Source organism: Kockovaella imperatae (genome assembly GCF_002102565.1).
Source record: "Kockovaella imperatae strain NRRL Y-17943 chromosome Unknown BD324scaffold_5, whole genome shotgun sequence".
NCBI classification, from domain to species: Eukaryota; Fungi; Basidiomycota; class Tremellomycetes; order Tremellales; family Cuniculitremaceae; genus Kockovaella; species Kockovaella imperatae.
Genome location: NW_019028945.1, coordinates 154549 through 176727, shown reverse-complemented (window position 1 = coordinate 176727; position 22179 = coordinate 154549). Strand labels below are relative to the sequence as shown.

The window sequence follows — 22179 nt, the reverse complement described above, 5'->3', positions numbered from 1 at the left end:
CCAGTCTACATATTCAATCCTTGACCCTCTCATTTCGATCGCTTGGAAAGCATGTCTCGAGCAATCTCGACTACCTGCGTGCTCCGTAGGACATCAACGCTCTCTCATAGGATCATCAGGCCAGTCGCAGTCCCAGATCGGGATTCAACTTCATTTCAAACGACCTCTCGGCCCAGACTCCTTTCTATATCGGCTAGACCATCGTCGTCCCGGTCGAATCGTCCATCGTGCATACCTCTCAGAGCTCTACATGTCTCATCCTCTTCAAGGTCATCGTCAGGAGGCGAAGCTTCTTCAAAGTGAGTCCCATGCCCCTTACCTTCTATTGCGTGAGCTCCTAGAGCTGATACTGTCCAGATCCTTGACGGCATCAGAATACGAGCGTATCTCCGAGCAAGATATGGACACGCTACACGATGAATTGGAAGAACTTTGTGAAGTCTACGCGCCGGAAGACTGGGAGGTAGAGTATAGCGTGAGCTTGTTTCCGAACAGGGCAAAGAGATTGACAGCGATCGAGCTGACAAGTCATCCCCAGTCTGGCGTAATGAACCTCTCTGTCCCATCTACCGGAACCTACGTGATCAATAAACAACCTCCTAATCAACAGATCTGGCTCTCCTCCCCACTCTCCGGGCCCATGCGATTCGACTATGGTCCCGATGGGGTATGGGTACATCATCGGAAATCAGACGTAACGCTAGGTAGAATTTTGGACAAGGAGCTCAGAGATTTGTTAAGTGAGACGGGGGTGGAGGAGTCGGATTGGAAGGGCGTGAGCCTGAAATGAATCATGTCGTGCTATGGCAATTCTACACCGCGTCTCTGGGCACGACGCCGCCTGATGCTTGTCTCAATCGATCAGCTGTTGATGGTCTACCGGAGGCCAGACTTCAGTGTTGTGCATGACGGACCATGCCATACATCGTCCGAGCCCTTTCTTCCATACCCTCGCCAGCTCACGCTTACACCGTGTAATCAAAAATGCGCGGTCTGCTGGCCTTACCAGTCTTAGAGGAGCTTCGAGGGAGCACAGATCCAGTTTGATTCTGTCGACCCTTTTGCACGTCTCGTGAGAACTATGATGAAACCTTTTCCCGATCTCTCAAGAACAGAATATGCATTAGATACAGTTATGAGTCTCGTCATATGTGTATATATACAGTCGTTCTGCGGTATCAAGCTCGCTCATCCATCGAGTGTCGTTCGCCGAGCGTGCAGACATCTCACTCCGGGGACGAGATGAGAGGGCGCTGGGTCATATCCCTGTGCACTGCGGAGATGGTCGAATCTCGCAAGATAGCGTTTTGGAACTGGGATTTGTCCATCGGCTTCTCTGTCCTATAGTATATGAGTCAGCGTAGAGGACTAGGAGGCCATGCAAGGACTAGGAGGCTATTATATCTAACTCACCTGATTATCCAGAATGACCATTCCTCAATTGGTCTGAGATTGAGCAGGACTTGATTGATGCGGTATGCGATGATAGTCACGAAGAGGCCGCCCACTGCGTCAAGAATGTAGTGGTTGGCCGTCGCCTGAGAAACGATAGCGTTTCATAGCAAGATTGAAGGGATGATGAGGGACAGAGTGTGGTGAAGAATAATAAAGTCATTAGCGGGTTGCTGTGCGAAAAATCACTTGGAATCACCATGATCACCAGAAGGATGAGAACGGGGTACAGTGGCGCGACCAGTCTCATGATTCTGTGAGGAGAGAAGGCCAACAAGGACATCCCACTGGTAGACGTGAGCTTCTGACCGGAAAGAAGAGTATAGCTTCAGCTCACATGACGAATGAGTATCCAAAATGCAATGACGGAAACGCAGCGAGCTGATTCTGGAACTGGTTCACAGGTAAGTACTTCTCGGCGCCTGTGTAATTGATTCACCTTGTTGGTGGTCCAAATGCTCGCGGCCTTGCCCGTGTGCAGTGTATCGACATATTCAAATTCATCGTATGGTAGCAGCCTCGGAGGCATGCAAGGCCAAGAAGAGAAAATGATAAAAGCCAGACAATTGCAAATGACCAACGTACGTCGTGTCGATTGAAAGATCTGAGGCTGAAAATAGCGATAAGAATAGCCCATGAATGCTATTGTGGCGGGAATGTGGACCATGGCGTACGTCCTGCAAGGAGCCACAAATGGTGAGTTCGCGGACAACGGCTCTGCGGCTCGCGTTACTCACTTGTTGAAGAACCATAAGAGCCAGTCATGGCGCATGACTAGTCTTTGCAGATCCAGCTCGACATCGATATGGAGCCATTTTTCCACATTGAGAATCTGCCTGGCGTGATCTTCCGAAAGCTGTCGAGTGGAGGCACCCATGGTCAACGCTTGAGCGGCACGAGCGATCTGGTAGACCCAGTATCTGCGGTTTATCAGCAAATCAGTCGTCTTCCTGGCCATGATTCCGCCCACGTCAAGAGCCAATACCACACTTCCATCAAGAATGGAAACATGGCTAGCAGTCGGGATGTAATGTTCATCCTGAACCTTGCATTATCGGGAACCTTGACGGTCCAGAAGAGGAATCGCATCTGTTTGATATGGGCACCCTGAGCAGCGGAGTGAGCGATCTTTGCTGCGCAAGACAGGCAGGGAGTTGACCCACTTGGTACGCTGGGGGTGATGTCGGGCTCTCGGCCAGCTGATTGGCCAAGACAATGTCGGATGCTTTGCGCCGATTCAACAAACAGCCCAGGGTGAGCAGCGATGCGACCACTGCAAGGAAGAACGCAGTGTGTCGAAGGCAATACCATGATGAGCAGAAAATACGTTGTGGGGACCAGGCAGAATTTCGAATTTCCAGAGCATAAGCGGGTGATGGATAGGAGCAGGGAGCCAAGAGGGATCAAGGGTGAAGATTGATGCGACATGAACATCGAAATGGTGAACCCAGGTTGCACACGAGCCATGGGAGATCAGAATGGATCGATATGAGAGCGAGAGACCGCAAATGAGGTATTGTTGCCCGCCATCGCACAAAGCCGAAGGATGTTCAAGATTCCGTTGGAAAAAATGTACGCCATGGGTCGTGTGAGGGTGATGTAGGACGATGGGTAGGTAGAAGGGCGAGAGAGACGAGGTGTGGGTTGTACAGAGTAGCCAATCATAGTAGTAGATGAACCGTTGGATGGAAGCGTCAAGACCATCAGCTCAGTCGCCACTATGGGTCCATCCTTTGGGGTTCACGGATGACCACTTACGAGCTGGTTCAAGGATGAAACTGAGCGCTGGGATCTCCTCTTTGGTGGACATGATGCCGGGCTGCGAGTGGTGAGCTAGGAGCGTGAATGTGTGTGTGTGTGTGTGTGTAGGTGCTCAGAACAGTCTGATCCAAGTGAATGTGACAAGAGCAGCAATGAGACCTAAACAATGATAGGTTAACTCGCAGCAGCAGCAGCAGCAGCAGCTCCTCGGAGTGATAATGATAATAAGCTGACATGGTTGGACTGACGTAATACAAAAAAAGAAAATGCCAAGCAAAAACTTGGAACCTCGGCTTGTCCCTGGTCCCTGATTCGGCAGAAAAGTGGCACGCACATCTCCCTACTTGGTTGGCGGTGGTGGCTTCTGTTGCTGCTGCTGTTGCTGCTGCTGCTCATCATCCCAAGCTGCAGTATCATCCAAATCATCTCCCAGGATCCAATCCACTCCACCATCCTTCAACAACTGATATATCCTCCATCTCAACCATCGTGGAGACTTGGCGAATCCCCACCAACGAGATTTGATACCCCTCTTTCTAGCTTCAGACGTGAACTCGGTCAACGTCTGAGCAGCTTGTAGAGGCGGCAAGGCGATTCCAAGATTGTACTGAATCGGCAGCTTGGAGCTGGCCATAGGCGCTAGATCGGAAGTCCATTCCGTCGTGATGGCTGGGCCGTGCTCGGAAGCGGGGATAGACAGAGGCTCCTTCAGCTTGATGAGCGGGGCATCGTGGAATAGATCCCGAGGGGATGAGTAGTAAGTACCGGCAATGGGGGCGGAGCCTCCACAGACCATGACAAGAGGTCCATATGTCCATTTGGAGCTGGCAGGGTCATAGGTAGTAAGATAACCTTTTGCGCGGAATGGCTCTACAGCGGCATCCAAGTATGGCCAAGTTGCGTAGCCGTCGGATTTCTGCACAATTCAAGTTAATGTCTAATCCACCCATATAGCTCAGACCCACCATGTCCACCAGTATCTGCACTTCCGCCTTGGGATCATCTTTGTACAGTCCGACCCAATCTCCAGCACGAACATCTCGACCTTTGTTGTTTTCGTCCAGGATTTTGAGCAGTGGATCAAGGTAGATGTCCTTAAATGTCCCGGAAATCTCGTGCTCTTCATGACCAACCGTCAAAGTCGGTGCACTGACTGCTTCCCGGCTCTGTATGCCGGCGCTGGGAGCGTGCGCTTGTTGCGGCGATGGCGCACCTCGAGGATCTTCATGTTGAGGAACCGCTGATGTTCCAGCTTGATCGCCGGTGCCAGGTTGCCGTCGTGGAGCAATAGACAACAATCTCTTCCTCTCCGTCTCATCAATGATCTCAGGGACCGGCAACCAATGTCGAGATTCGGGTACGCGACTTGCTGCGCCGGGTTCGTGAGATAACGCCCGACCTTCAGCATGTCCAGATTGATCGTACGCTGCAAGCCAAACATCCGCCTCGATGGATCCGTAACCATGACTGAGGGCGAGAGTCTACATGCAGTACTTGAGCTCCTTTTGATATGACAGTGACAGAATGACTTACGAGAGCCTTGGATCCCTGCATCTCATCGTTATGACTATGTAGCCATCGCTTCTTGATCATCGGAGCTGTCAAGCAGGATGCGTTTCAGCATCCAAATAGGTAGGCTCGCTTCTTCGCCTCACTTACCAGTGTGCTCTGCCCCGTTGCCTTCCACCGGGCCAGCCGTTCCAGACACGTTCATGGCTTTTCTGTAAATCCAATCTCTATCCCACAGAATTTCAACGCTGCAAGCGTAGAGGATGACCAGTACCGCAAGTACGGAGCCAACGATGATCATGCACCTGCCACAGGCGTAGCACTGGTGACAAGTATGGGGTCTGACTACAATCGAGTGGCTCTCTGGATCCCCTGTCAGAAGATGGAGATGGGACGAAGGAGTTGGTCGACGTTTCCAGGTGCACCGATCCAAGACAGCCTTTAGCCAAAGGAAGGTATTTGTACGATGTGCGAAGGGACTGAATTCAGTCTGATCCTCCTTCAGCTTCAGCGAAGGCCAACAAGCTTTACGATGAGACCAAACTGTAGTCTCCGCAGATTTCGAAGATAATACAGTAATCAATTTATAAATGGATCTCTTCGGACCGGGAGACTGACCACGTTCGTCGGTTGATTCCGTCGAGGGCAGGACAGCGAAAGGATTACCAGTCTTCAACACCGCTTCGGATGCAGAGGTGAGGTCGAGCTGAGCTGGTCTGACTGAAAGGTCTTGTCGCTTGACCTTCTCTGGGTTTCCCGGGCTCGAATGAGAACTCAGCACCTGATGGGCGGCTCCAAGCGGAGCAAGCGGTCTTTCCGACAGAGCGGGCCGAGCGGATGCCGACATCGGACCTGGCATATCGGATGAAGGATTCATGAGATGGTCTTTGAACTTCAACGTGCCGTCGCTCCCGTGAGATTGACCGAGCAGAGGAGTGGTGTAGTCCTGTGATTTGAGAGACGGCTCGATATCATTCGCTTCGTTTTGAAGCGTACAGGTGCTGGCTTCCACTGACCGCCACGAAGGATCGTCCGACCTCAGCGAACAGCTAGCTCCGTTGCCTGGGCTTGAATCACAATCCCCCAGCCTCAAGCCTGATGCGGTCTGTGAAAGAGTCCTTGGTCAGGGCCCAGGGGTGATCCATATCGCTCCATGCAACACATTTTTAATTGCCCTGCTTTCACGTTGCTTTCACGTTGTCAGCCCCTCCATTTTGGTGGGGACGTCAAGGGGGACCGTCAAAGGAAACGCAACCACTCACGTGCCATACATGAGCAGGATATGTCGAGGATATCGATATCGGTCGGAAGCGCTCTCGCGCCATCTTAGGTGTGACGTAGAGTAGGGCGAGGAATCCATCATGGGACCGGGTGAGGGATCCACAGGTTCAGCGGAGACGGTCCCTCGACACCGATTGCATGGGCCGAAGACCCTTGACTGAGAGCAGGGGGCTTTACAGCTTCGCGCATGACTGGTAAAGACAATCGCTGGAGGGCTATCTCCGACCAGGATGTCTGCTTCTACAGACAGCTCGTTGGTATTCTGGACCGCCAACCCCCGGCGCCACGACCATGCTGATGCTGACACATCGCAAACAGAACGCACGGATCACCGCGTTGATCATCAAAACGCGGCCAAGCAACACACACGCGCAGACGCGTCTACTCAGACTGCTACTTCCTTCCTACCTTGCTCCTGACATTCCGACTCTCTTTCCAGCTTATCCAACATGGTGTCTCCTGCGCATGGTCAAGAGCTCAACTCGCTTCCGTCCACCCCGCTCACGCCCTCTCTTTCGATCGTCGACAGTATCGAGTCGGATTCCGCGCCAAGGACACCCGCCTCAATGAACATCTTGCTCGATGCGGTCGATGTAGAGCCTCGAGCACTGAGGGATGATCGGACCGACAGTAGCAGCAATGTGTCAGGCAGCGAGCTGGGCGATGATGATACGATTCGTCTACTGGTTGATCCTCACGCCACCCCTACGCAAGAGGGTAGGTATCAGTCATCTTCCGAGGGAGTGGAGGGGGAACAAGCAGGAGCGGACGATGACATGTTCCCGTCTACGGCATCGCATGAGTCGCAGGCCACGAGACAGCGCGTCGATCAGATTCGCCCCCCACAGCCGGCTCATGACCCCTCCGAACCTGTGCGTATCACCAGCGGTCCACCGGTTGGCTGGAGATCGACTATCCCTGCTTCACCCCCCCTTTCAACGCAAGATCCATTGACGCAAACGAGAGTGTCCCCTGTCAGTGGCGAGGCACCAGCCAACGCTGGGCTGGACCAGCAACACGATCTTCGTCGATCGAGAGAGACCTTCATTCCTGGCCAAGTCAACAGTCGCCTGTCGATGACTGTCAAGGGTCGTACCGTCTCAGGAGCGATGCAGCACGCCATGCACAGGGTCGAGCAGACAGATCAAGCCTCAGACTCAGCGGGGTACAAGGGGCCTGGGGAGCGACCATCTTCATTCGACTTGCAAAGCACTACGACCTCTCAGCAAGACGAGGAGATTTGGATGTCGTACGTCAGAGATCAGCTCGCGGCGCTCTTCCCCGATTTCTTCGACCCTTCAGAGTATAGTTCAAGTCACGACGGTGGATCCTCAGCTATCATGGCCCAGGCGAGAAGCCAAGCGGAGGGAATAGCCAGAGACGAGGTGGCGCAGAGGCTCGATTCGAACCAGAGTCAAGAGAAGGGAGGTACCGCGATAGACATCGGCTGGAACGTCATCCAAGATCGGGGACATCGTCGAGCCCTGACGTCAAACCGTGTGCCTAGCGTAACCAATGTTAAGAGTGAGATAGGAGGTATGAAAGATGAGATTGAGAGGTTGTGAGAGGTTGTGAGCCGTCTGGCAGTAGGCATGCGAGATGAAAGCACATCAGTGGGGACCAACACTGGGGAGCTGGGCAATGGTAGTGAAGATGATGACGGAAGGCCCCCCACTGGAGACGACATTGATCGTGAGATCCAATCGAGGTCTGGCGATCTCTCCTCGTCTCAAATTGTGAGGTTGTCTTGCCCTCTCTAGAGTCGCTGACATCTCATCAGATGACTCCGGAAGCATTGACATTGATCCGATCTATCGACCACTTGTTTCGTGGTGAAGTACGCGAGGATGGACACATCTTCGAGTCGTCCAACCTTGTCCGTCTGAACCTGTCCGTCAGCGAGAAAATACCTGGCACATAGACACAAGTGCGATCAGGATGGGATTAACTCTGGAGAGAGCTGAAGATTTGCGTCTGTAGGCATTCCATGCATCAACTTGGCAATTATCTGCGTCTGGCTCCTGTTCCCAGGGCTCGATCACATCCACTGGGACACTTTTTTCACGCAGATACTGGTGAGTCAGTGTCAGCAGATTCATTGCTCAGCCCCATTTGCTGCCTGAGGCTCCGAAGATCTGTGTCTTCCAACATCGAGAGAACACCACGCATCATTTCCCCAGTGGTTCTCATCGTCGTTTCATCGATTTGCTCCTTCCTCTTGCAAGAGCAGATTGACCGGTATAGATGTGGTGTCGACGTCCTGCTTCTCTCCCCAGGCCACCCTGTGCTCAAAGTCCCCCGTACGTACTCAAGTGCAGGTTCGGCCTCTCTGATCACTCGCGCTGCCGCTTCAAAGTCGGGGGGATCGGACAAGGGAATCTTTACGGAGTCCAAAATTGACTTCAATTCTCTCGAAGCTAATCGTACGGTGCACGTATATGAGTGGAATTCGGGGAGATCACGACGACGCATGTGAGGGCGGAGACGTTGTGAAAGCTCGTTCGTACTGTTTTGAACCCTGCCCAACTCTCTCGTCAATTCGTCATCGTCCGTCATGAGAGAGGGTTCAAACGTGGGAGCTTGACACAGCTCGTCCATAGCATCACGTGCCTTCTTAAGGCTTGACATGATGAGTGAGCGATTGTCTTGAGTGTCTATTGAGGCATCGGCGAGCGAGTCTGGAAGAATGGGCATGTCGCTGATAATGAGAGACTGATGCGGAGACTTTGGTTCTTGATGTATGTCGCTCGACCTGACTATCAGAAGAAGCCCTTTTATATATCATGTCACAACGAGATAGCGAGCGCCATTATCCCTGGGAGGACGTTCTCGCTCTTCAATCAGAAGAAGTTGGTCCTTTGCCAGATCAATCGATCCGCCACATTCATCAACCTGAAACGCTTCGAACGAGAAATCGGGTACCCCTGGGTTGTTTCAAAGTACATTTTGGATTTCACGGATAGTGGATGATCGACGATTGGATCGTCTCGTTTCTACAACACTACATCTCTATTGTGCTTTGGACCTCAAGCGAGAGAGCTCGGCTTTGACTAATTTGTGGCTGTACACAATGCCGTCTTCACTAGTCCAAAGGGTGTCCGGTCGGCCGATCTCACTAGGAATCGACTGCGGATAGCACACAGGCTCCAATGTTGAGTGAGGGTGTCTCTTGTTCGTTGTAATCTCGAAACCATTCGACACTCGCCCCCCACCTATCATGCCATTGATCATACCGACTCTGATCTTCGCCGTGGCTCTATCTCTGCTACCTTATGTCGAAGACGACATCGTGACAACGGAGGAGGAAGATTCCACAGGGCGGAAAACGCCAGCCTATGGAGCAGGAGGTCAACTGACCGAAATAGAGGGAAGATCGCCTCAAGTGAGGAAAGAATTGAGACTGACTCAGCCTACGTGTTGCCTGACGTCACACAGAAGGCTACAGGCTCTAAGTTACTGAGTACTTCGTGATGAGCTTCGGTGAAAGACGCTGGCTAACAATCCATGTCAGTGTGTACAGAAATGCGATTACAGAACGTCACTGACTGGGAGACAGTCGAGCGGCCAATGAGAATGAGAATGAGACCGAGAACTTGACCTTCTCCTCTACCAACATGACTGGACAGATCACACCACGCACTGTAATGCAACCAAGTCGGAAAATCATTACACACCCTGAAAGAACATTGACAACAAGGTCTGGAATTCCCCATCCAGGCATCGTCAGAGGGTCTTGACCCCTCCCATCAAGGACTGTGGCCGATACCACACTGATCTGAGTGGAACTCTCAACTGACATACATCCGCACAGTTCCATCTTTGCGCTGATTCAGTAGTGTGGCTGCGCCCCTCCCGCCGTTCTCGCGATCTCTGTGCCTCGGGGTCTCTGCTCGCTTAACTCTGAGACCGGACTGCCTCTGGTGAGTATTCCGCTGGCAGAGTGCGATACGTAACTCTCGAAGGTCTGTTACGAGTCGTGCTTCGATCTTAGTTCATGCTGTTCAACATGCATCAGACATGCATATCAGAAAGCGTGGTTCATCCTCAGCCAGTCGCGGGATCTGACAAACGAGATATCTCAAGGACTTGGCTCTGACTGCCAGAGACAGTTGGTTCTACGCGTTGGAAGGCTCAGGCTCCTGGAGGAGTCGATCCCCTGTCGCGATCAGAGTTTGTGCCCACGATGGTCTGAGTCCATCGGGCCCCGTCGGCACCTCCCAACGCGGTACACCGCTCAGGTCACCATCACTTGCATTCGCAACGGCCTTAAAGTCGACGAGGTAGCGCAGCACCAATTCGTTCTGGTCCACCACGCCTTCTTCGGAAACACCATTGTCCCCGTTGGTCTGAGGGCGAAGACTGGCATCATCCAGACCGGCATGGGTGAATCGACCGGGATCAACTTTGCGAACCAAAGAAGGATCATCAAAGGCCAAGAGGTCAAGACAGTTATTGGTCAAAGCACCAAGATTCAAGATCGACCCTCTGCTGATTGAAGTTCCTGAATTGACTGTCTTCGCCACGCTCAAAACGACGTCGGCGAGTCCCCTGCTGATGTCCATGGCACTGGCTTTTGTCTGCTCAGGCGCAAGACTCGCCCAGTTTGTGACTGCCGTGTTGATCTTGTCAGTGTAAACTTGGGTGTCAATTCCATTAGAATTCAGTTCTGGCCGGAGGTCTTGAAACTCTCTGAGGATGACTGTATGATGAGTGGTTGAATCAGTAATCTCCCATGCGGTGGAGTACCAATGCAGGTGGGAAAACTCACGTTCAATCGTTTCTTGACTGGTAGCATCGGCCCCAAAAGCTTCAATGGGACTTGAGGTCTGATCTGTGCAAATGATGATCTCAGCTTGGATCATTTGTCAAGGACATGGAGATCGGCTCAGAGAGCTCGCAATCGAAAGAGACCAATGAAACCCCATAACGAGCGTGAACAGAGAAACTCTAATTCGATCCAGAGCCTACCATACGAACGCACCTGACATAGTGTTTGTAAAGGGAGATCACAAGTATCACTTGACGTGTAGGTTGACTTGTTGAGTTGATATCTGAATACGTCCCCGAGTAAGGTAAGGTTGGAGAAGGTAAGTACGGGGTCAGTCGACGCAACCCTCGGCTGTATTTATACACGTTCCGCTCTCCAGTCTTACTGCTTGGAATAATTACCGACTGGCTCACTGGCCACCTGCCTTCGGTGTATTGCATCGAGGAGTCAAAGGATCCTGCTGTCCCCGGGCATTTCGACCGGGGATGCGAGACCGACCACGGAGTGGTAAGAACAATGGACGATGAGCTTTCGTCAGTGTGGCATCTGGTATTTCCCACGATGCCCAGATCCTCCCTTGTGGAGCATCGGGGTAAGCTGAACGGATTCTGCTTGATTAGCGTATCAGGTGAATTCATGTGCGGATCCATAGGTGAAGCGAATACTGAATCTCGGCTCAACAGAGCGCATCTGCTTCGACACTGGCGATTCTCACCTCAATTCGTACATGTGACTCGTGTGGAGCTAAAATCAGCTCGAGGACCTCATTGTCGATGGTAAATCGTAACCAACATGCTTGATTGACGACCACATGCATCGAACGGAAGCCAAGAGATAGCTCATCGACAGCCCGTCAGATCGTCTCGACCGCCTTGTAGTTGATAGAAGCTTTGATGAGGCCGAGAAGACCCTTTGCTTGCGTCCACAAGCTTGGTCCATACGCGAGGTGCACCAATCCGCGTAGGAAACCCCAGTACACCGTAGCGTCCGGCAGAGGGAAGTCTAGAATCGAGCTTGTCAGATGGGGATGGGGCGCAGAAGCGGTGAGCAGCTCACCAACAGGCGCTGGGATTCTCGTCCTGATGTAGCCGAATATCCTGTCCTCCACAATAACTTTGGGATTACACAATGATCTGAGACCCTCTTCACCCCCTGTGATGGTTGTAAGCTAGTGAATCGGGGGGCCGCTTTGGTCTCACCAAATCTGCCATGTCCACTGGCTTTGAAGCCTCCAAATGGAGCCGCTTGGTTGAGGTAAAACACGCCCTACATCTCATGAGCTGGAACAGACACTCTCTGTTGCTTGGCTCACAAAGCTGCGTTGGATCGTCAGCGGAAAATTATATATCGCAAGTCGATGTCACTCACTCATTGATCGAGACCATTCCGCATTCCAGAGCATCAGCTACACGCCTACATTCCGCTTTGTCATTCCCATAGACTCCCGCGCCAAGTCCAAATCGACTCTTATTGAGCCAGGCGATAGCCTCATCGACACTGTCATACGGAACCACACTCATCACCGGAGCAAAGAGCTCTGTATTGGCGATGTCCATGTCGAATGTCACGTTGCCGACTAGAGTCGGTTCGAAGTAGCTCCCTTCCGGATACTCTGGGTGATGGTATCGCTTTCCTCCGGCTAAGACCTCTGCACCCTGCTTTTCAGCGGAGGCGACGATGTTTTCCAGCTTGTTGATAGGCATGCAGGAGAATAGAGAGCCCACATCCGTTCCTACACGCAGGGCTTTCACGCGGGGTTGGAGCATGGAGACGAGTGATGGGTAGAGGGTTCGGGGGACCATGACGAGTTCGATACCGATGCAATTTTGGCCGGCCTAGGAGATGACGATCAGCAACAGAAGCTCCGTGCGGGCCGTTGCGTACTGACCGATTGGCTTAATGACCGTCAGCAAGCGAACGACGGCACGGTGAGTGAGGCGACTCACTACACGCCTCGCATAAGATGACTCGACCATTCTTTGACATCGGCAGACGGCAATAAGAATGCTGGATCCTTTCCTCCCAGCTCGATACACGTGGGGACCATTATCTCAGCGGCCGCAGCGGAGACCTGGGCTTAGCTCGACAGCAGTCTCAAGACACAGGATATAATGGAGCGTACCTTTCTGCCCACAGGTTCACTTCCGATGACTAAATAAGGTCAGCATCGATGACCAGGCAAGGTTAGGACGTACAGGTGATATGCTTGACCCTTGGGTTTCGAGCGAGCGTATCTGCGATTTCGGGCAAGCACACGACAAGCTCGACGGCATGCTCATCCATTCCACAAGCCTTGATGCACGCCTTTATCCCGTCCATAAAGTACCGAGAGGACCACGCGACCTGTTCGGAGCACTTGACGACGATAGTGTTGCCTGCGAAGAGAGCAGCCAGGATTGGAGAGATCTATGAGACGTCAGCAATGAGCTCGTGAGGGTTCGAGCTCACCAGGTTGTGGAAGGAGTAGTTCCAAGAGACTAATGCGAGACAGAGTCCAAGTGGTTGATAGTGCACCTTGTGGATGATGAATCAGTTGGTTGTTGCGACAACTTAGATTGCCTGCTCACCTTTGAGACCTTGTGGGCCATTAAGAGATTCCCTGGTCGCTTTGAAGGCGCAAGGACGCCTTCGCCATGTTTGAGCAGCCTGTCGTCAGCTGTGAGTACGGCAGCTGCACTCACCAGTCGATTTTCGCCAGAGTGGTAAGAATCTCTCCAAATACCGCGTCGACCTCTACGATTGGGGTTAGCTGCGCCGCGCCTTTTATGGCATGCTAGGCACGACTCACTCGTCTTTCCCGTATCTCGACAAGCGACACGACAGATTCCATCCATATCTTTCAATACCCAAGCTTTGAGACTTCGCAAAAGCATTTGTCGCTGGGAGAAAGTAGTCTTGGCCCATGCAGGTGCGGCACGTTCGGCCGACTCGAGCTGCGCTGCGACTTGGTCTGCCGAAAGTAAGGGGATAGTATCGAGGTGGTACTGCGAGCGAAATCTCAGCTCCCGACCGACTTTTTGATGTATTTTGATGGATGGACTCACTCCAGTGGAAGGGTCATAACATGTCAAGAACTCGACGCCTCTCAATCCTGGACCGGAAGGCAGTAATTCAGGATGTTTGTCATGAGAAGACAAGCTAGGGTTTTCGATAACCTCTCCTTTCCATCCGTCTTTCGCGGCCTGAAACCCTGTCAGTCCATGAAGCCCATCAATGATTTAGCTGGAACTCACATCCGGAAGGGTCCACTTGAAGCTGACGACTCGTCTACTCTCTCTCCATGCCTTGAATCTCTTGACGTACTTTGGCACTTCGGGTCCAATGATGGCTGCTGCAACGATGAGATTTCGAGCATTAGGGGGGTTGTAGATTCTGGCCCAGATTTGACCCAGGGTCAAAGCGGAGAGCCAGGTGAGAAGATTGTGCCAGGCGGCGAGTATGTCGTTGATGGACATCATGGCGGATGGAATGGGCAGCTCTATCAGGTGTCTAAAGCTCCCGACAATGAGCCAACAGACTGTCTGTAAGGTAAGTATGTCAGTTGAGTGCTAACGCTCGCGTTTCGTATTTCAAGTGAATCTTTGTCCGGCTCCCTGACGTGTCGGACTCGGCTGGAATCCCGATGACCTATCTGCCTCTGCACAATGGATGGATATATGTCATGCTTGCAGATGAAGCAAGTCATCAGGTCCGGGAGATATGCACGGCAAGATATCGTCATGCATGGGAAGCGACCCAGCTCAATGCTTCTAAAAATGTGAACAGCAGACATGGATTGATCCGATGCCAGACGTCGCCGTCCAAAACTCTATTGAACATTGACAAAAGCCTCCAGCTTGCCCTTGTCCAGGAAGTCCTCATCTTCCTCTATCCTAGCTACTTCCTTTCCCTAAAGTCGAGATGTAAGCGGCGTCATCATTACCAGCATACGAAGCACTACTCACATTTTCCATCCGAATCATGGTGGGTACTCCTCGAAGTTTGTACTCTTTCCTGTATTCATTCTCTGGATCTCTCCATGTGGGCTTGTCACCGACGTATAGGATGACACCCTCTAAGCATCGATCGACAGTCAGCTCACTCTGCAGGCGCATTGATCGATAATAAAGGAAACCAACGACTCACTTGGCTTGTCGTCTCCTTCAAATACCTCCTTGACATTCTGTTCTGCGTTCCTACAGTCCTTTTAAAAACATCGTCAATCATCTTCCGATAGGATCACAGAGTCTGACAGGCTCACTGGACACCACATTTGCCCATCTACGAATGAAGAATAGAATATCAGGTAAGTGTATTTAGGTGCTGTAGGCCCATTGAGGGAGTTGAGAACGTGAGGGTAGCTGTGCGAGGTATGTAGTTCAGAAGGTAGTCACCGTATACTTGCTCTACTCACGGCGTGACATGAAGTGGCATGGTTGAGCTATTGCTGAAGAGCTATGTGATGAGGCTTAGCCATGCCTACATCATTGATCACACTGCTGCCGCTACTCCGAGAATTGCGGACATCACGTGATGATTGGGATAAAATGTTAATGCTAAAAATGCCACCCAAGATAAATATTCACTCGCGGTTGCCGTCCGCCCCCGCTTGATTCCGAGGGGTTGGTTGGGGACATTTTTGTAGCTCAAGGGCGATTTGACTGGTGATCCCATATATACCACCTTGATTCATTGCCATCGACGTCCGGACTCTAGACTTGCTCACGATGGCTTCTCGAGCAGCTTCCTCCCTCTCTCGACTCTCTCTTCGATCCACTAGTTCCTCTTCGTCCCCCGCTTCCACTTCTCTCCTCCATCTTCCCCAATCGGCCAAATTATCAACATCTACTTCCTCAAAACTCATCAGTCGGAATGCATTGGCGTCGACACCATTGGCCAGGGTCAGCAGGGCAGCTCCAAAGTACTTGGTAGGACAAGGTCAAAGGGCTGCATCGTCAGAGCAAGGCGGTGGTACAATGGTACGTCAGGATCATTCGTCTTTTCCCGGACATTTTGTGCTAATGTTTCAATCGTGGTTCCGTTTTTCCTTCTTCTTCGTGCCGTTCACGTTCTCCTTGACCATCTCAACATGCTATGGATGATCATTCACCTCGGTGTAATCTCGTTGGTAACTCTCAGACTGTTCGAGAAGCCTTGAACGCCGCTATGGAGGAAGAAATGTTGCGAGATGAGACTGTTTTCATCCTTGGAGAAGAGGTTGCCCGGTACAACGGTGCTTACAAGGTGGGTTTGGGCATAACGATCAGTCAACAATCGTTGTCTGATACACCTATCTATAGGTCACCAAGGGATTGCTAGACAAATTCGGAGAGGATCGAGTAATTGACGTGAGCTTGACGCTTTCTCCCACATCGTAGCTCTCCATTGACCGTGCTCAGACCCCCATCACCGAAGCTGGTTTCGCAGGTATCGCGGTCGGAGCCGCTTTGGCCGGTCTCAGACCAGTCTGCGAGTTCAGTGAGCTTCCATCCCACCTTCCTTGTCTCGAACAATCGCTCACGTACTCTCGCAGTGACTTGGAACTTTGCCATGCAGGCCATTGACCAAATTGTCAACTCTGGTGGAAAAACCTACTACATGTCTGGAGGAAATGTCCCTTGCCCTGTCGTCTTCCGAGGACCTAACGGAGCCGCTGCTGGTGTCGCCGCTCAACACTCACAAGACTACTGCGCTTGGTACGGCAGTGTTCCTGGACTCAAGGTCGTCAGTCCATGGAGCGCTTCAGACTGCAAGGGATTGTTGAAGAGTGCCATCAGGGATCCCAACCCAGTGAGTGATGTGCGGGGATGAATCATCGCGACGACCTTTCCGTCGTCGAACTGCCCACTGCTTATCATCTTGACTTCTGCTGACACCCTCCTGTCCAGGTCTGTGTCCTTGAAAACGAACTCATGTACGGAGTCTCCTTCCCCATGACCAAGGAGGAAATGTCGGACGACTTTTTGATCCCGATCGGCAAGGCCAAGGTCGAAAAGGAGGGAACAGACGTCACCGTCGTCGCTCACTCCAAGATGGTCACTCACGCTTTGGAAGCTGCTGAGAAGCTGGAGCAAGAGGAGGGAATCAAGGCGGAAGTTATCAACCTGAGGTGAGTGGTCTCTAGCGCGGTACGTTCCCTTTGCTCACTCCGCCAAGATCCATCCGACCACTTGACATTGAGACCATCGTCTCTTCCATCAAAAAGACCAATCACTTGGTCACTGTTGAAGGAGGTTTCCCAGGTGGGTCATACCGCAAGCAGTCGCGACTTGCCTCTAACCCGCCTCAGCTTTCGGTGTCGGATCTGAGATCCTCGCTCAAGTTTGCGAATCTCCCGCCTTCGATTACCTTGATGCTCCCCCTGAGCGAATCACCGGAGCCGATGTGCCTACTCCCGTGAGTCTCGCGCCCATGCTCGCCCTTGGATCTTGACTGATGTGGCGCAGTACGCTCTCACTCTCGAGTCCTTGGCTTTCCCTGACACTCCATTGATTGCCAAGGTCCTCAAGAGACATCTTTGTGAGTCATTTCGTGGCATTGATGCCTCCGAATACTGACCTCTATTCCCTTCAGACCGTCAATAAGCGATGGCTGCTGATATAGATACAATTTCGTTTCTCATGTAGAGCTCTGGTCATAGGGGGCGCGCGCAGTGCTACGGGGGTTCTCTCAACATTGGATGCATCCGATTCCTAGGCACAGTCTGCACCCGCTGTGTTGCATGATCACCCGTTCCATCGGAGAATGCCGGCATCCTATTTTCAGTCGGTTAGGAGCCGAGAGCGACTCATCACCCATCCGACCTTTGTCTCGCGTGTTGACTTGCACGTCGATTGACACAGTCGAGCATCATCAGTGCGCTTGGTTCGAGTCGATCGCAGTCCTTGAGAGAGGAGATCCAGGAGTATACCCTATCGCTGCTGCGAGATCGGATCGAAGAATTGTGCTTGGCGAGACACAGAGATGCGTCCAGTCATCCTTCTTGCCACTACGATCATCTTCGTCTCCAACAAGGCTTACGCATCGCTCGATCGACCCGACATTGAAAGGCAGGACGTGAAATCTGGCGTGCTGGCACCTGATGGAAACTCTCTCCGATTCTCCCCTCGAGACGAGCGCGAGACCACCTACTCATCCTCCCCTTCTGACTCCAAGTCGACGATCGAGCAGATTTGGAGAGAAGAACCGTCTCTATCGAGATCGCAGGGATGGCTCAATCGATGGTTGGCAATTGGTGGAGAGGGATCTGTCGTTATACAGGTGAGTGCTGGTGGGTCGATAGAGAGGATCGCTGGAGGAACGATCATCTTGAACCCTGTCACACCCAACCCTTCACCTACACCTTGCCTTTGGGCGCGCGATTCTTGCACCTTAACGAAAGGACTGAGCTGACGCTACTCTGTGACAGCTCGCCGGAACCCAGGACAATGTCTCACTCCCCCATAGACCATCAGCATTCCCATCGCAGCTCTTCCCACCCTTCACTCTGCCCATCTCAGGTACACTCAAACCATTCACGTCGTTCCTCGAGACTTCTGCCGAATCTGATCAGACTCCACACGCCAAGCAACAAGATCGTGGCACTCGCTCACCATCTCCCATCCAAGGCTGTGTAGCTCAGCCGCTAGGACACGATCGGCCTTCGTATGCCGATGATATCGCCCTGATAGAACGTGGTGGATGTGATTTCGCTCGCAAAGTCAGAGCGGCCCAAGTGAGAGGAGCATCAGGAGTCATTGTAGGTGATGGACCTGCTAGGGAAGGTGAAACGGATCAAGAGGGAAGATTGAGAGAGAATCTCATCACAATGTTCTCGCCAGGTACATCAACATTTTGCAAGGTGCTCAAACGTTCACTGACATCTGATCCTTCCTTACCAATAGAGGACACATACGACATTTATATCCCTTCCGTGTTCGTATCGCGCGCCTCTTACCTCTTCTTGATGGATATCTTTCAAAATCAGACCTCTCATGGCTTCTCTAAGGGAATACGCGTCGAGATCAGTGAAGGCGCCGATGAAGGGGGGTGAGGCACCGAGAGTCCTCACGATGGTATCAACACATGCTTACTTTGTCAAATTCTCAGGGCCCTTAGTAGTCTCCTGAGCTTCGCTTTGCTTATGCCGAGTTTGTTCCTCCTGGCCACCATTGCGATACACCGAATCCGAGTGGCGAGGTGAGCCGGCCCTACACTGCTCTTAACCTCTATATAGGTATGCTTACTTGTTGACCTGTCTGTAGACAACGCGAGGCTGAACGTGCTCCGCCCATGGTCGTTCTCTCTCTCCCTGAGCGTATTTGGACTCCCGATATAATCTGGGAGAAGGATAGCGATACCGAATCGACACTGTCCTCTCCATCCACTCCTACTCCTCAGAAGAGCTCTTCTCGACGTCCATTTCAACATAGTCAAGCTTCTTCAAGGTCCATCAATGCCGCAATCGTCCCTCCTCCACCACCCATCTCCTCCAGTGAAGTGGTTCCGGCTCCGCCCGAAGCGATCGATATGATTACCTCCTCTCGACCTAAACGAGCACACATATCCCCTAGTGCCATGGCCGGCTCTGGTTCTGGGTTTGGTACAGGAACGACACGAACGAAAGCGCGGACGAAGAGTGGCGTCTCGGCTAAGAAGTATTTCTCAAAGGACGAATGTGCGATTTGCATGGACTCGTTCCAGCGTGGAGAAATCGTCAGGATTTTGCCATGCGGGCACGTATTCCACAAGGACGAATGCGATGAGTGGTTGATGAAGTGGAGAAAATTGGTGAGCGTCTTGATCTACGCCCTGATGATATCATCGTATCGCGCGCTCAAAGACTGACGTGTGCTTCTCGCCCTTGCTTGTCGGTTAGTGCCCGACGTGCCGCGCGGACGTTACTGTTCCTCCTGGTGGATCTATGGATGGAACGACCATGACTCCCGTGGCGCTCCAAGATACAGACGGGAGCGCGGCAGCGGCCGCATCTAATCATCCGATAGCATCACAGACGCTCCGTGAGCGGGTATCTCATGCGCTCGCTCGCACTCGACGGTCGATATTCCGACGTAATAATGTACGCTTAGACGATGAAGAAGGTGGTAGAGGAGCAGGCGCAAGTGCAAGTGCAAGCGAACGTACACCACTCGTTCGTCGATCTGCTGAGAACTCATCGGATTGATTGATCCTTGAAAAGGCGCTTGGGCATGCTCCTCCATACGCCATCTTTAGTCTGTTTCTGTATATTCATACACATGTGTAGAGAGTTCTATAGTCTTTTTCGTTGGTTGTAGATATATGTGCGCGACGACATGTGAGATCTGACGAGTGCGACGAAACGTGGCCGTATCACCCTCAATCACAGTCCACAACGTCCCAGTCAGTGACCTGATAGACTGAGCGTTAGCTATGGTAGTCGTCTAGGTCTGCAGTCGATCTCACAAAGTATTCGTCGAGACCGTCCAGCTGACGCGAATATCAGCCCAAGGGCGCGGCAAAAGAGCTCAAACACTCACCTCTTTCATCTGCTCCGGGGATAGTTCAAAGTCAAAGATCTGAGCGTTCGATACGATCCGCTTTTGAGAAACAGATTTAGGTATAATGATGAAGCCCTGATAGAGAGGACAGCGATCATTAGCCTCATTTGTTCTGTTCGGAGTATATGGCGGGTTTTGAACGAGCTAGAACCAAAACGTATTGGTAACGGCACTTACATGCTGGAGGCCCCAACGGAGCATAATCTGAGCTGGTTCTCTCTGGTGACTTTCGGCAATCTTGATGAGGGAGGGATGGTCGAATCGCTTGGCACGGGCTAGTGGACCCCAGGCCTGTACAGGGCGATGTAGCGTCAGTATGAAATCATCGATGACTTGGAGTGGCAGCATAGCGATGAAGATACTCGGAATCTCTCGTCAGGCAGGTAGGCAGGTGAGGACCATTATGCAAGTCGTCGAAACCGTGTAAACATGGACTCATTGAGAATGTACGGCCAGGTCATGAAAACCCAAAGCAAGGAGGGGGGGGGGAGGCCTTCACTCACCTCCAACAATATTCCGAGCTTTTCACAGATTTCGACGATATCGGGATGTCGCATGAATGGATGCAAATCGATCTGATTCAAGACGGGCAATGGACTCCCTGCATCGACAAGTTCTTGAATGTGCTTGGCTCCCCAATTAGATACCTGGCGCGGGGATCAGAGGTCAGATACGGCGGGAGAAGAGAGGTCGAGGAGACGTCGTGCAATAGAGGACTCGTGTAGAGCAAGATCAGAGAGAATGAAACCGAGTTCTCTCTCCTGGCTCGCCCTCGCTGAGCTCACACGGTGCACTGACTCACCCCGATAGATTTACATAACCCTTCCTTCTGAGCATCTACCAAAGCTCTCCAAACGTTTTTCCTGATTTCTGGACCGCCAATAGCCGAGTGCATGAGGTACAGATCAAAGTACTCTACGCCGGTCGTCTTGAGGGACGTCTTCAAGTCTGCGAGAGCAGACTCATACGTTCGATTATGCATCAATTTGGAGGTAATGTAGATTTCGGATCGAGGTGTGTTGGTGGACCCTGGAGGGCAAAGATCAGGGGGGGAGGGGGGCGCGAGGTGGCCTCAAAGTCAGCCAGCGATACAAAAGAGGGCAGAGATGAAGTTCGCTGGGTGACCGTCTCACCAAGGTATTCCTTCAACGCCCGACCGACAGCCCCTTCGTTCTCGTACCTGTCGAGATCCATACGTCAGCTTGAAGATCCCGGAACATGTATTTAGCTGCCTAGCTCGCTCTGCTCGGCGTCACCCAGCCTCACCATTCAGCCGTATCGACATGCTTGTATCCTGCTTCTAGAGCCCACTTGACAGCATCATACGTCTCTTGATCATTCATCTCGTATACTCCAAGGCCAAATTGTGGAATGGTCGTGCCGTCAAGTAACTATGCCGGAGAGGGTCAGCAAACCCAAAAGATGATAGTAATCGAGCTCACTTTGACACGACCTGATAGGTCTGATACGAATGACGGGGCCATCTTGGAGGACTTGGATGACGAGTAAGACTCGACGATGGCGCGTTGAAAGCAGCACGATTTCCTTCAGTCCCAACTTTGGTCGTGGTCATGACAGCTGTGTGGCGCCCCGCATCGCATAGTGGCGTCTCATTGCGAAAAGGGTCGTCCGTTACCATCCTGTCCCACGTAGTCGCATAAGTCTCGAGGTCAGAAGTGGCCTGATTCAATAAGGATCAAATAGTTGTACGGTACGACTAAGCTGCAGGCAGATGAAACATCGATGCAAGAGAGTTTCTGGACTCCTGGGCCTCACGAGGCCGGTATAACCGACCTTCCGCCACAGTCAGCAAAGGCCAAGGTGACAGAGCCTTCCGGGGACGTATTTGAGTAAGGCTGGACGTCTCGTGAAGTCATTATCTGCGGTACAGCCATCCTTCTCCGGATCCGA

At 52.1% G+C, this 22179-nt stretch overlaps 12 protein-coding genes across 12 annotated transcripts; 5 read left to right on the top strand and 7 right to left on the bottom strand.

Moving 5' to 3' along the window:
* The first annotated feature begins 14 nt into the window (after window positions 1-14).
* On the top strand, window positions 15-1111 carry BD324DRAFT_599809 (hypothetical protein). Its single transcript, XM_022013910.1, has 3 exons — window positions 15-299; window positions 358-475; window positions 539-1111. The coding sequence occupies exons 1-3, from the start codon at window positions 52-54 to the stop codon at window positions 788-790; spliced, it is 618 nt and encodes a 205-aa protein (XP_021871577.1). The 5' UTR covers window positions 15-51; the 3' UTR covers window positions 791-1111.
* Window positions 1112-3393, bottom strand: BD324DRAFT_622528 (PAP2 superfamily-domain-containing protein). Its single transcript, XM_022015484.1, has 9 exons — window positions 3211-3393; window positions 2616-2725; window positions 2423-2559; window positions 2190-2372; window positions 1892-2129; window positions 1790-1845; window positions 1652-1739; window positions 1414-1538; window positions 1112-1341 (listed from the first exon to the last, which is right to left on the bottom strand). Exons 1-9 carry the CDS (start codon window positions 3260-3262, stop codon window positions 1227-1229), a joined length of 1104 nt encoding a protein of 367 aa, XP_021871576.1. The 5' UTR covers window positions 3263-3393; the 3' UTR covers window positions 1112-1226.
* Window positions 3394-3518: 125 nt separating this feature from the next.
* Window positions 3519-5397, bottom strand: BD324DRAFT_622526 (hypothetical protein). The gene is made up of 4 exons (XM_022015483.1): window positions 4873-5397; window positions 4747-4811; window positions 4179-4694; window positions 3519-4129 (listed from the first exon to the last, which is right to left on the bottom strand). Exons 1-4 carry the CDS (start codon window positions 5021-5023, stop codon window positions 3554-3556), a joined length of 1308 nt encoding a protein of 435 aa, XP_021871575.1. The 5' UTR covers window positions 5024-5397; the 3' UTR covers window positions 3519-3553.
* A 1055-nt stretch (window positions 5398-6452) lies between these two features.
* Window positions 6453-7924, top strand: BD324DRAFT_650158 (hypothetical protein; the record flags this gene model as incomplete). Its single annotated transcript, XM_022018108.1, has 3 exons — window positions 6453-7527; window positions 7591-7739; window positions 7784-7924. 3 exons carry the CDS (start codon window positions 6453-6455, stop codon window positions 7922-7924), a joined length of 1365 nt encoding a protein of 454 aa, XP_021871574.1.
* BD324DRAFT_386487 (hypothetical protein) lies at window positions 7760-8733 on the bottom strand. The gene has a single exon (XM_022012646.1). The coding sequence runs from the start codon at window positions 8695-8697 to the stop codon at window positions 8065-8067; it is 633 nt and encodes a 210-aa protein (XP_021871573.1). The 5' UTR covers window positions 8698-8733; the 3' UTR covers window positions 7760-8064.
* A 254-nt stretch (window positions 8734-8987) lies between these two features.
* Window positions 8988-9896, top strand: BD324DRAFT_680502 (hypothetical protein). The gene is made up of 2 exons (XM_022019081.1): window positions 8988-9509; window positions 9560-9896. The coding sequence occupies exon 1, from the start codon at window positions 9221-9223 to the stop codon at window positions 9461-9463; it is 243 nt and encodes an 80-aa protein (XP_021871572.1). The 5' UTR covers window positions 8988-9220; the 3' UTR covers window positions 9464-9509; window positions 9560-9896.
* A 154-nt stretch (window positions 9897-10050) lies between these two features.
* Window positions 10051-10926, bottom strand: BD324DRAFT_386418 (hypothetical protein). Its single transcript, XM_022012645.1, has 2 exons — window positions 10772-10926; window positions 10051-10702 (listed from the first exon to the last, which is right to left on the bottom strand). Exons 1-2 carry the CDS (start codon window positions 10863-10865, stop codon window positions 10119-10121), a joined length of 678 nt encoding a protein of 225 aa, XP_021871571.1. The 5' UTR covers window positions 10866-10926; the 3' UTR covers window positions 10051-10118.
* A 698-nt stretch (window positions 10927-11624) lies between these two features.
* BD324DRAFT_578353 (putative meiotic recombination-related protein) lies at window positions 11625-14226 on the bottom strand (the record flags this gene model as incomplete). Its single annotated transcript, XM_022013315.1, has 15 exons — window positions 11625-11773; window positions 11828-11923; window positions 11971-12037; window positions 12084-12087; window positions 12140-12606; window positions 12660-12666; window positions 12718-12842; window positions 12894-12922; window positions 12967-13177; window positions 13220-13285; window positions 13339-13417; window positions 13453-13504; window positions 13560-13755; window positions 13816-13953; window positions 14005-14226. The coding sequence occupies 15 exons, from the start codon at window positions 14224-14226 to the stop codon at window positions 11625-11627; spliced, it is 1908 nt and encodes a 635-aa protein (XP_021871570.1).
* A 249-nt stretch (window positions 14227-14475) lies between these two features.
* BD324DRAFT_622516 (thioredoxin-like protein) lies at window positions 14476-15298 on the bottom strand. The gene is made up of 5 exons (XM_022015482.1): window positions 15165-15298; window positions 15012-15111; window positions 14897-14954; window positions 14716-14825; window positions 14476-14660 (listed from the first exon to the last, which is right to left on the bottom strand). The coding sequence occupies exons 1-5, from the start codon at window positions 15182-15184 to the stop codon at window positions 14580-14582; spliced, it is 369 nt and encodes a 122-aa protein (XP_021871569.1). The 5' UTR covers window positions 15185-15298; the 3' UTR covers window positions 14476-14579.
* An 85-nt stretch (window positions 15299-15383) lies between these two features.
* Window positions 15384-17449, top strand: BD324DRAFT_622513 (Thiamin diphosphate-binding protein). Its single transcript, XM_022015481.1, has 10 exons — window positions 15384-15729; window positions 15890-15994; window positions 16051-16098; window positions 16150-16228; window positions 16284-16540; window positions 16639-16859; window positions 16907-16992; window positions 17040-17146; window positions 17197-17269; window positions 17324-17449. The coding sequence occupies exons 1-10, from the start codon at window positions 15478-15480 to the stop codon at window positions 17332-17334; spliced, it is 1239 nt and encodes a 412-aa protein (XP_021871568.1). The 5' UTR covers window positions 15384-15477; the 3' UTR covers window positions 17335-17449.
* On the top strand, window positions 17450-19959 carry BD324DRAFT_622508 (hypothetical protein). Its single transcript, XM_022015480.1, has 6 exons — window positions 17450-18010; window positions 18159-18570; window positions 18634-18778; window positions 18839-18928; window positions 18994-19519; window positions 19608-19959. Exons 1-6 carry the CDS (start codon window positions 17714-17716, stop codon window positions 19911-19913), a joined length of 1776 nt encoding a protein of 591 aa, XP_021871567.1. The 5' UTR covers window positions 17450-17713; the 3' UTR covers window positions 19914-19959.
* BD324DRAFT_622493 (putative aldo-keto reductase) lies at window positions 19960-22153 on the bottom strand. Its single transcript, XM_022015479.1, has 9 exons — window positions 21711-22153; window positions 21535-21659; window positions 21402-21448; window positions 21071-21297; window positions 20772-20915; window positions 20446-20559; window positions 20248-20343; window positions 20174-20197; window positions 19960-20119 (listed from the first exon to the last, which is right to left on the bottom strand). The coding sequence occupies exons 1-9, from the start codon at window positions 21750-21752 to the stop codon at window positions 20087-20089; spliced, it is 852 nt and encodes a 283-aa protein (XP_021871566.1). The 5' UTR covers window positions 21753-22153; the 3' UTR covers window positions 19960-20086.
* Between the last annotated feature and the right edge of the window lie 26 nt (window positions 22154-22179).